The sequence below is a fragment of the Ochlerotatus camptorhynchus genome, unplaced genomic scaffold (genome assembly GCF_037179485.1).
Source record: "Ochlerotatus camptorhynchus isolate MF236.1 unplaced genomic scaffold, CSIRO-AGI_Acam_v1.1 ptg000304l, whole genome shotgun sequence".
NCBI classification, from domain to species: Eukaryota; Metazoa; Arthropoda; class Insecta; order Diptera; family Culicidae; genus Ochlerotatus; species Ochlerotatus camptorhynchus.
The window spans coordinates 3,121,969-3,133,448 of NW_027040792.1; the positions used below are offsets into that span (position 1 = coordinate 3,121,969).

Sequence of the window (11,480 nt, forward strand, 5' to 3'; positions counted from 1 at the left end):
ATCTTATCTAAAGCATTTGCAAGTCATCCTATCCTTAAATTGTTGCCCTCTGAGTCCAGTATGTTTTACAGTTAATTTTCAAATAAATATTATCCTTTATTTGGAGGACAGGCATATGGATGCTCATCAGTTGATGACGAATTCAACCATAAGGAAATCATCCGAAATTCGACAGCATATTGTTAAAGGGCTCGAGCAACACAATAATCAGTCGAAGTATTGCGGATGTTTTCGTTCAGTGCAGTAGCTCAGTCAACACGTTTATTCTACCGTGATGGTACCCAATAGAGCAGTGCACGGTCCCTAACCTCACTTTTTGTTTCCAATCATTTTGTCTCTGAGTAAAAGAGATGGCAACGAATGGGAGCCAAAACAAACCACCCAAAACTGTCAAAATTTACGGGTTAGAGAAGAGTGCAGTAAATCTTCGTGCACTGATCTATGTTTGTTTTGAATGACTGAGCGTACATTTTCTATGGAAAAATTACTCAATTACATGCTGTGTGAACGAAGGCAAGCGGTGTGCGTCGCCTGCTCGTGAGTGACTGAATGTTTTTGTTGGCTCTTTCATTGCCTCGTCCTTTACCGTTTGGTACAAAATTGTCTGCACAGAGCAATGGATTGAATAGTGCAGTGATTTCACAGTCAGCCTAGGCAGTCAATAATTTTACGCTCTGACCGTGGTAAACCAAAGAGAAAGTCTATGTCCGGAGAACTTTGAGATTTGGGCGTAATTGCTTTTGTAAACAAACCCGCTTTTGTAAACAAACCCGCTTTTGTAAACAAACCCGTTTATCGCCGATTTCTCGTAAATTGAAACTCAATCTCGCGAACAAACCATATTAAATGATAGAGGAATCACAGACAAACAGACATAACACATTGAATATTTATCACTGTAAAACATCGTCACTAAAACATTACCGCTATCTGTTGAATACACTGTGGTGGGTAGTACCAACAATCAATACGAAACTAACGATTTTAAATTGGCTCACCACTTTAGTAGCCTATTGGTCCCAAGCAAACGATTAACGTACCATATTCTAGTCGAAATTCTAGTACTACGCAATGTTTGTTTTGATTCGCTATGAAAGTTTGACAGATAAAATGAGGGGTTATTGGTTTTTCCTATGTTTCGAGGGGTGATTCGAGAAGCTTGGGACCGAAGATAGTACCAGAGGTGAGCCAAAAAGTTGAGCACGTTTCTTCGGGACCTACTTGTCTTAGAGTTACCTCTATGGTAGTACGCTGAACAGATGGCGGTAGTGTGTAAACGTCAAACGCAAGGCAATTGACTATGCGCGCCACATGTGGCGGTACTACCAACTACGATACTTTTAAATTGACGGTTAAATGCTTGATCGATGAACAACTTGCGAGTGTTATGTCTGTTTGTCTGTAGAGGAATCATTTATCTTCCTGTTTGTGCTGTTAATTTTTTAGATTGAGCTAGAGTCGGTGTATAATGAGTCACGCCAAGAGAAAAACAGTTGAACTCGCATCACGGTTTTCGAAGGATTCCCTTTCTTTTCACTTGGCAACAGAGGACTTCTACATCAACTTCAAATGACTTCTAGCGAGAGAAAAAATATTGCGACGGTAGTAAATCATTATATCAGTGATTTTGTCAAATTATCTTAACAAAAAATAGTAGAAATTCTCATTACTAATCATTACCGAGCGTATCCCATGACAATTTAACGCTCACTGCGTGTTTATGCTCATTTCTTCGATTATATTTTATATTTTATTGCAATACCTTTCGTGGACCTTTCATAGCATCGTAATGTTTATTTACTTTGCACGATAGGTAGCCGGTTTGACAGTTCAATAGGTAGACTTGGCTTCACTCTTGGCGTGACTCATTACCCGAAAAAAAATAACAACAAAAATACATTAAAAAACAATGTAACAATAAGACGAAAATTATTGTCTTAACAATGATTTATATTGTTACGTCTACAATAAATTTACCTTGATTTATGTTGTACAAAACAATAAATTTCATGGTAAATGGAAAATTTACAATAAAAAAGGGGGGTTGTTAAGTATCTTAACAATGAAATTTTCGTGATATTCCCATATAATTTTTTTTCAATAACATTATATATTATTGTTATTTTACTGTTGGTTGGCGAATTTATTGATTAAAAAAAATAACAGTGTACTTTAGAGTGTATGTGTTGGCTTGACAGATCTACTTTATCGACTTTAAAAATAAACCGAAAAAATAAAACATTGCCCCGGGAAGGGAAGGGGGTGGTTCGTCTGTTACGGGTGGTCCTTTTTTTTACTGGTTATGGATCGAGATTCGATCCGGAACTTGTGAGAAATGCAGGCCAACTCCCCTGCGCTCGATATCCCTAGGTCACGTCTCCTTGGTGGTTGAGCGTCGTTGATAAGTTAATGCATTCGACTGGAGAGAATCGCCCATGAAATATGCCTCCACCTGAGAGTTCCTTCCTGACATCTTCAAGTGGTGGAATTTTTTATTATTATTGTATGATTATTGACTGCACGGAAAAAGGTCTCCATTAAGCTTTAGAGAGGGTCTAGGATAAGATATGAGCGGACGCGGACTGCCTGGTTTTGAGCCAAACGAACTATCAAAGCCAGAGCCATACGAGCAGCGCCTATCTTAATTACATTGGCAGTGTTGCTGACCCTCTCATAGTCTGCATGCTTCAATCAGATTTATTTTTATTGTTCGTGAAGTAACCCACAATGAAAATACACCAATATTTAATGTAACAACAATTTTTATTGTAATAGAGTTGTTCATTATTGTTCATGATCGAATCATGTTAACAATAAAATAAATGAAAAATACGATAAAAATCATTGTAACAACATTTTATTATGTACATTCATTGTACAGCTAGGTAGCAGTTTTGCCGTTTTCGGAAGAGTACAACATTATAACAATCATTTTTATTGTCGACAATAAATATTAATGTTAGAGCATTGTTTCCACTGAATATTTCACTGTAATTTTTTTTTCGGGACACCGACTCTAGATTGAGCTTTAATTTGCGAGAAATCGGCGATTGTGGTGTTTGTTTACAAAAGCAATTACGCCCTAATCTTAAAGTTTTCCGGATGTAGAGAATGGATTAACGAGGATAGGCTCTTTTCAAATTAATGTTACGCGAGGTTTCTGTTTTAGTGTCCTCTTTCATAATTCCTTTCACCCAATGAATTATGCGGCCCCCTCGGTAGAGATGAAGTTTTGCGCATTTTTTTTTTTTATTAAAGCAAGCACAGCAAAATTAGTGATGTCCCATTTTTTAATTACTCGATTAACAACTAATCAATTAGTATAAAGATTAGTGACGTTTAACGCACACACACTAGCGGGAGCAACGCCGTGTAAAGTTATTTATTATTTTCCTCTGACTAACCTAAAAAAAAAAATGTATGAAAGTAGATTATTTGTCAAAACAAACGGCGCCGGTGGTGTAGTGGTAAGCGTGATTACCTCTCACCCCAGCAGGCCTGGGTTCAATCCCAGTCGGCGCCGCCGGGATGTTCTGAGGCATAACATCTCTGATCACGCCTTCCTTCGGATGGGAAGTAAAGCCGTTGGTCCCCGGTTCATGGGTTGATGGGTCGATAGGTAGGGTCCTGGTGTGGGAGCTGCCTCTCTGGCGTCGGTAGCATTGGTGCTCAGCACGGAAAACAAGATCGACGGAAAAAACAAACCAAAGGAAAAAAAAAAAAATAGATCTGTCAAAAGGAGTTTGTAACCGATTTGTTATGTATTTTCCTCGGATATTCATTAACACGCTCTCACATATCGCACCAATACAACCGGACGTGAAAATCGAAGATAGCAGAACACGTTTCAAACGGTGAGTGATGATCCTCTGGAGAAGTTAATGCTTATATGGCCTTGATATAACCGATTTCAAATATTTTACTTTATTCGAATGAAAATCGGTCATCCCTAGATGAATGTGAAACGTCATTTCAAATAGAAGGGCTATTCATAAATAATGATCCAAATGAAAGGGACCGAGGCTAATCACAAATTACGTTCTCATGGTATCTGTAAAAAATCCGAGTGCTGTCCTAATAAAAAAAATACCATACACGAACGATAACCCAAATGATTGAACTATTCCACAAATGGTTTGGATGATACCCCGAACACGTCGTTAAGCATATTAACCATAACATTTTTATTAAGGTGACCGCTTGATGCAAGTAGATGTGAGACATGAAAGAAGATTTTCCGAAGATTGATCCGCTAGTGTGAGATTTGTTGAGAATCTATTCAAAATTTACTGTGTGCAACTAAAATCCAAAATTTATCAATGACCAACATCCTCACCGCAACGATTTATTTCGGTATTGGTTGATTTAGACATCGGAATAAGACATGAAAATGAATATAAATCTATATTTGGGTATGCATATTTACCATTCCTAGATCACATTCAAGCACATAATTGTAATTAAAATATTTGGTGCTTCCTGATTCGCATAGATCTACTGTGCGATCTTTAGAGACCCATGCGACCGCGTATCAATTAGTCTAAATCCGGACTTAACTAATACCTCACTCATCGACCGCAGCTACTTTGAATTTTTAATCTCGCCATGCGATACAATCCCCCAAGATATATAATATGGAGTCACTAGCGAGCGGGTGGAGTTTTTTTTTCAGTCCAAGAAGGTAGGGTAAGTGTGCCAGTTTTTGTCCCTAGTGATTCTCTAATTGGCCCAATCTTAAATTGATTTTTTATTCTTCTCATAATTTATTTTGATGCAAGGTTGGAACTTGGTTGGAACATATATTGCACCACATATTTTTTTTTCAAATTTGATTTAGGCCCTAGGGCCAAAAACAGAAGCACTAGTGCCATAACTGGCACTCTTACCCTAGTTCAAAAACTAACGATATGGCACCTGACGGGATGGGATTGAGTTAGGGAAGGAAAAAGAAAACCGGTCACCATTGGAAAGATTTATGGAACAGTGTTCAGTTCCCAAGAGTTATAAATTCTCCTCCATTGATTGGGCCACCCGATCTCCGATTGCTCGTGAAGGCAAAATCAATAATCAGCATAAAGGTAATTGTTTGATTAAAAATTTAATATTTGGCTATGCTTGCGTGCGGATCGTTAAAAAAGCGGCAAGGGACTCCTCCTCTCATGTGCTGCCGTGATAAAATCATCATATTCCCCAGAAAACACAGCAGGCTATGACGATGACGACGGTATGCTTTTCTGTCAAAATAATATGACGTTAGGGAGTCACCATGATGCGGTGGTTTTTGGCAAAGGTAACTTGGACGTTTGCTTTCTACCTGCCTGAATGGGGATCGATCTTGATGAAAGCTGTTTGCAAATTTTAATAATTCATAATTTCTGTCTGGTCCGGGGTCAACTCGTGCTGGTCATAAATTAAAAACTGCTTCTATGTTCCTGTCCATTTGGATTCATCAATCACGTCAACCGCAGCGATAAGTCAGGTTGAAATGATGGGCATTTAAGTGGAACAAGGCGGTGTCTTCTTGTATAGATACCGAGTTAGATACAGCCTCGTTAACATGGAAGCTGGAAGCATTTGAATCCGTTATGCTCTTACGTCACTAATCTAGTATTGCAATTGAGCTATTAAATCAGCCGGTTGAAACCGAGGTTGAAACTAATGATTTTAAATTGGCTCACTACTTAAGTAGCCTATTGGTTCCAAGTACATCTACACTGAACCAATATCTAACCTTATCTTATGGGACAATAACAAGTAAAGATTATTCAATACAGTATTATCAACCGGTGGAAACTAACGATTTTAAATCGGCTCTCTACTTGATTCGGTAAAAAGAACTCAAATTTTGGGTAGCATTTTTTCTCCGTGAATATTCACATCTCTTAACTATCGCTAACCACGTTCGAAGCAAAGGAATATCATGTACTAAGTATGTGAAATTACGATAGAAATCATTCGATATCGCTGTCATAGTTTTTAACTGATAATTCAATGGCATCTATCAATCATCACCTAGAATGACTTAACCATCCGAAGCTCTTTCAGCTGAGGTATAGAGATTGCTAAAGTATGGTTGTGTAAGTGATTTGTTTTCATCGGGAAAATTTTCCGCTATGAAGTTTTTTTTCCCGATGAAAACATTTTGCGTATACGTATACGTGACGCACACTACGTACGACAAACGTCAGCAATCTCTATAAAAACCGGTATGTTTTTCGAAATGAAACAAACCCAGTTCTGGATTGTTGCCACCGTGGAATTTATATTATTATGATAAAACCATAGAGGTAACTCTAAGACCAGAAGGTCCCGAAGAAACGAGCTTAACTTTTTTGCTCAGCTCTGGTACTATCTTCGGTCCCAAGCTAATCGATTCACCCCTCGAAACATAGGAAAATTCACTAACCCCTCATTTTATCTGTCAAACTTTCATAGCGAATCAAAACAAACATAGTGTAGTACTGGAATTTATACTAGAATGGGGTACGTTAGTCGATTTGCTTGGGACCAATAGGCTAGTCAAGTAGTGAGCCAATTTGAAATCGTTAAGCAAACCCCACACGTATCAATATATTGACGCGAAGGGGAATTATTGACATTAATATTGATGATGTGAATACAGAAATATTGTCAATACCGATGTATTGACGTCAATATTGAATGTATTGACAATACGATTATTGTCAATAAAAGCAATCGTGTACGGTCCACATTAGTTTCGTATTGATTGTTGATAAAACCCAAGGGGGGGAGGTGGCTGTCAAATACGAACAATCGTCGCCTACCTCGCATGCCTCGCATAACTGGTTCCAAACGTAAACACGCCATAAGAAACATACAGCTTTTGTTTACGTTTGGAACTAGTTTCATACAAGAATGATCAGTAGGCTGATTTGACAGCACGTCCCCCCCAGATAAAACCCCATCGAAATTTCAATGCTTTCCACTGTTTGAGCATGATGTGACATTGGCCCTTATGAATGATCACTGTCGAATTCATTCATTCATCATTCATTCATTCAGTTCATTCTCGTGTCATTAAATTTTCAGCGTTGTTGACCCAAAAAATTAGTTCAACAACAACTAGAACATAAACAAAACGTGAAGTTTTTATGTTTTCTTTACAAAAATCAATCGTCTCTGCAATTTTATGATCGAGAATAATCAATAATCACGTATAAATGTGCTACCGACTTAAGTAAGAATATTCTTCACAATGGAATTTTACGCCTCCATATGTCGATTGTGTGAATCTCCGGATCAAACTGGGAATAGCTGGGTCGAGCTGTTTTCCGGCAAGAACGAGCATCTACTGGCAAAGATACGAGCGTGTGCCAATATTGCGGTAAATATGAGCTGTTCCTGTTTAGTTTTTATATGCATTATTTATCTATCCTTATTTAGATCTCCTTCAACGATGGACTGCCGCAGCGCATTTGTGGACGCTGTAATCTGAACCTGGAACATGCATACAACTTCAAGATGCGGTGCGAGATAACGGATACCAAGCTTCGGCGCGAAATGGAGTTTTTAATCAAAAACGACGAAAAGCACCATTCGCCATTCGACTGCAGTCGGTTCCTGTTGGCACAGGAAGGAACAAAGCAGGATGTGATCATGGCGGCCGAGAAGGTCTACGTGAAAGCAGAGCCATTGGAAGACGAGGATTTTTGTTCGGCGAAGGTGGAAACTCAGCTGAAGGTTGGGGTGGATTGGGATCCAAATGAACACAAAGACGAGCTCAGTGATTCAGAGGAATCTGATAGCGAGAATGACTTCGGTGCAGTGGAAAAGGAGAAGTCGTCTGAGAAGCCAAAGCCGGACGTGTTGGATAAAAAGAAGGGTAACATTTGCGACATCTGCGGGGATCAGTTCGATAAGAGTTCGGCCTTGAGTGATCATAGAAAAGCTAAGCATCCTAAGCAGCAGTACCAGTGCAAGCAGTGCTCTAAGCATTTTACGAGGAAATCGTATTTGGAAGAGCACGAAGTACAACACACCGGCATTCGTCCTTATGAATGCCCCCAGTGTGACAAGAAATATTTCACGCCATCAGGATTGAGAAGCCACATGCAGGATCACGGCGATAATTTACCGTACGTTTGCGATAAGTGTGGCAAGGGTTTTTCCACGGAAAGTAAGCTACGCGTCCACTATGCCATCCATATCGAAACGAGGGACTTTATCTGCGACTTGTGCAACAAGGGTTTCAAGACGCTGGGTGTCTTAAATTCGCACAAGACCACTCACTTGCCGCGGGGCCAACAGAGAAAGCGGACACCAAGGAAGAAAAAAGATTACGTATGCCAATACTGCGGAAAGGTTTCCACACATCCTGGGGTTCATAATATGCACATGAGAACACATACGGGTATGATTCGGAGGTTGAGTTTTAATTTAATATTTACAACATCTAACATGTGCGATCTCCCACAGGTGAACAACGTTTCGAATGTCACATCTGCTTTAAACGTTTTACTTCGTACGGTTCGCACCGGAAGCATCTGCTGGTCCACACCGGGGAGAAACCGTACGTGTGCCAGTACTGCCAGAAAGCTTTCCGCCAGAAGCACCACATGGACACGCACATCCGGGGAGTCCACACGAAGGAAAAACCCTACAAGTGCAAATTCTGCCCGCGAGCATTTGCCACCCTAGGAAATATGAGGGAACACGAAAAGAGTCACGGAGAATCCGGCAGGAAGCATGAAGTGCTACCTCCGACGGTGAATCCAGGTGTAGTGATTCCTCCGGAATTCGGACATTTTCTGGCCGAATCTACTGAGCCTGGTAGCTATTAGGTGAGAAAATAAAAAGGCTTCTGGACTGTCCTGGGCGCTCAATGCATCGACATTGGGCAACTGATCCGTTGCGAAAAATCTGACAGTTAGACAATAGATTTAGCTGTCACTTAACCGTCGCTGAAGAGCCAAGAGTGATGAACGGCTAAAACTGAACTGCGTTGTCGGATTTCCACTGATCTCAACAGGTGAGTATTTATAAGAAAATGATACGAAGGCAAGAACGACTCTATTGGAAACTCTCGACGCCTTATCATTGATATCACAATCCGACGGTAATAAGAATTTTCCATCGAACCGATCAAATTTCTGTCTATTTAAAGAAAAAAATATTTGTTGATGCCTCTGGATCTGCCACGGCTGTAATGTCTTGCCGGGTTCTAATAAGGAGTTTGCTTGCAGATTTGATGTGCAGCCAAACCACCTCCACTTACGTTCTCGAATTTCTGCTGACATCGACATAAGACATGCAGCTTTTGAGTGTTCTTCGGTGATACGCACCATGTTTTGCTGGCAACAGAAAAGATTTCTGGTGGGATTGAAAGTTAGGGGTTTGATGAGTTAATTTGGTCTAATCTAAAGGCATTCCCCTAGCCTTCTTCATTCGGGGTCCTATGTCGATCTGGTCCCGTCGTCTGACGCTAATTGGCTGCCAAGATATTGACAACTTTCGACTTATTCACTGCTTACCGTCGCAGAAATCGACGTCATTGTTTCCAATTAAACATGCAATATGTGATCTTTTAAATTTGTCGAACCTCTTAAAGGAATCCCTTTTTAAAGAGCTTTGAGTGTGTTGGTTTATTTTTTTTTCTTTATTTAGGAGATTTTCAGCCGTCTCCCCAGGGACTCCCCTAGTAACGTAGTTTAGATTTTTTCGGTGAACCCTGAGGGGGTTCTCCTGGGTATAGATGTGCTTAGGGTGTTCCCTTGGTACATAGTGGTTTTTACAGAGTTTGTTAACGTTTGTGTTTCGTGGTTGTTCAGCGTGATTGGCGGTTCATAAAAGGGATGGCAGTGGTCGTTGTAAATGGTAATCAGATAATCGTTGTGTGGTATCCAGTCATTGCGTATGTTGTCCGGGATTCCGTTGTGGACCCGGATGTTCTGGAAGCAGGGGCAGTTAACGATCAGGTGTTCGACATTCATTATAATGTTGCAGGTGTCGCAACACTTCTGAAAAGATGTAGCGCTGCCCATATTATAGGTTACTCGGGTGTGTCCAGTTCGGAGCCGAGATAGGACCTGTTGTTCCCGTCGACTTGTAGTGTCCTTCCATTTGAAGATGTCGTCCTTTATTTTCCTTAAGAAAGGTCCCCTTTTTGTAACCCACTCTTGGTACCAGGCGTCTCGAAGGGTTGTTTTCACCCATGTTTTTATGTCTGAACTGGGAACAGATGTGGTAGTCATCCGGCCGGTGCACCCAGTGGCGGCGAGATGGTCTGCTTCGCAGTTACCAATGGCCAGGTACCCAGACAAATGAGGTGTTCGGCGGTACGGTCTTTTGTATGCCTTGGATCCAGGGATGTTTTGATGTTACTGAATTCAAGGCACATAAAACGCTGGCAGAATCTGTTAGAACACAAATGGGTTTATCGGAGGGAGTAGTGATGGCTATATCAAGAGCCACATGTGAAAAGGGCATACAAGCTTTTTGTAAACAAACCTTTGTAGGCCCTTTCCTCGCTAACTAAGAGTCGCCCACGCAAACCAACAACATCGTCGAGAAGGGAAAAGTTTCCCCTTTCCGGTGATGTTGATGGTTTGCGGTGGTGCCATATGGGTGGCGAGAAAAGGGCATAAAACGGTTTGTTTACAAAAAGCTTGTATGCCCTTTTCACATGTTGTTCTTGATATAGATGGCCGCGGCCTCCGCCGAGAAGACGGAGCATTGATCGGGAAGTCGAAAGAATAAACTGTTGAACGTATCTCCTACTCCGTATCCTACTTTGCCCGCAGCCTTGGAGCCGTCCGTGAAGCGGTGTTGAAACTTGGCATACTTAGTTCTGAGTAACTCCGCTAGGTGGCTGTGCATAGCGTGAGAGTTGTTCCCTGCCTTAAAGTGCTTGGCAATCGTAAGGTCAACATATAGGGTTGGCTCTGTCCATCCCCTGGCTCCGATCCAGTGTAACCTGAGGAGAGGACCTTCTCTGAGGAGAAAGACCTCGTGGTTCCCAGTGGTCTTTTCTAGGTAACTGGATGTTCTGCAGCTCAGGGTTTCGGCGATTTGATATTGGAACGGCAGTACACCAAGTTCAACGCATGCCGATTCAGCGGGTGTAGAGGGCAGAAGACCTGCGACGATCCGGATGGCCTTGTTGTAGGTTGGGGCTAGACGCGTGGTTAGAGAGTCTTTGGAGAGGCAGGTTAGTTCAATCCCATAAAATAGTCTACTGTTTACGGTGGCCTTGGCTACCTTTAGTAGGATCTCTCTGTTGCTGCTATGGTGTGGTTTTGAGAGTGTTCACAGGAGGTTTAGTCGCGTACGGCAATTGGCTTTAGTGTCAGTAAAGTGTGCGTTGAACCTCAGCTCTCGGTCCAGGCGCACTCCGAGAACCTGGATGGTCTTTTTGTTGGGTATCGGAATGTTGTTCGCTAAGATGTTTGTTTGTAGCGGCCGATGGCGGGAGCGGCATAGATGGGAAACCACGCTCTTTTCTGTGGACAGTACGAAGCCGG

The 11,480-nt window shown here is 41.3% G+C and overlaps 1 protein-coding gene across 1 annotated transcript; it reads left to right on the top strand.

The window, feature by feature from the left end:
- The first annotated feature begins 7,105 nt into the window (after positions 1–7,105).
- On the top strand, positions 7,106–9,006 carry LOC135707207 (zinc finger protein 665-like). The gene is made up of 3 exons (XM_065228967.1): positions 7,106–7,345; positions 7,405–8,371; positions 8,437–9,006. Exons 1-3 carry the CDS (start codon positions 7,217–7,219, stop codon positions 8,799–8,801), a joined length of 1,461 nt encoding a protein of 486 aa, XP_065085039.1. The 5' UTR covers positions 7,106–7,216; the 3' UTR covers positions 8,802–9,006.
- Positions 9,007–11,480: the final 2,474 nt, after the last annotated feature.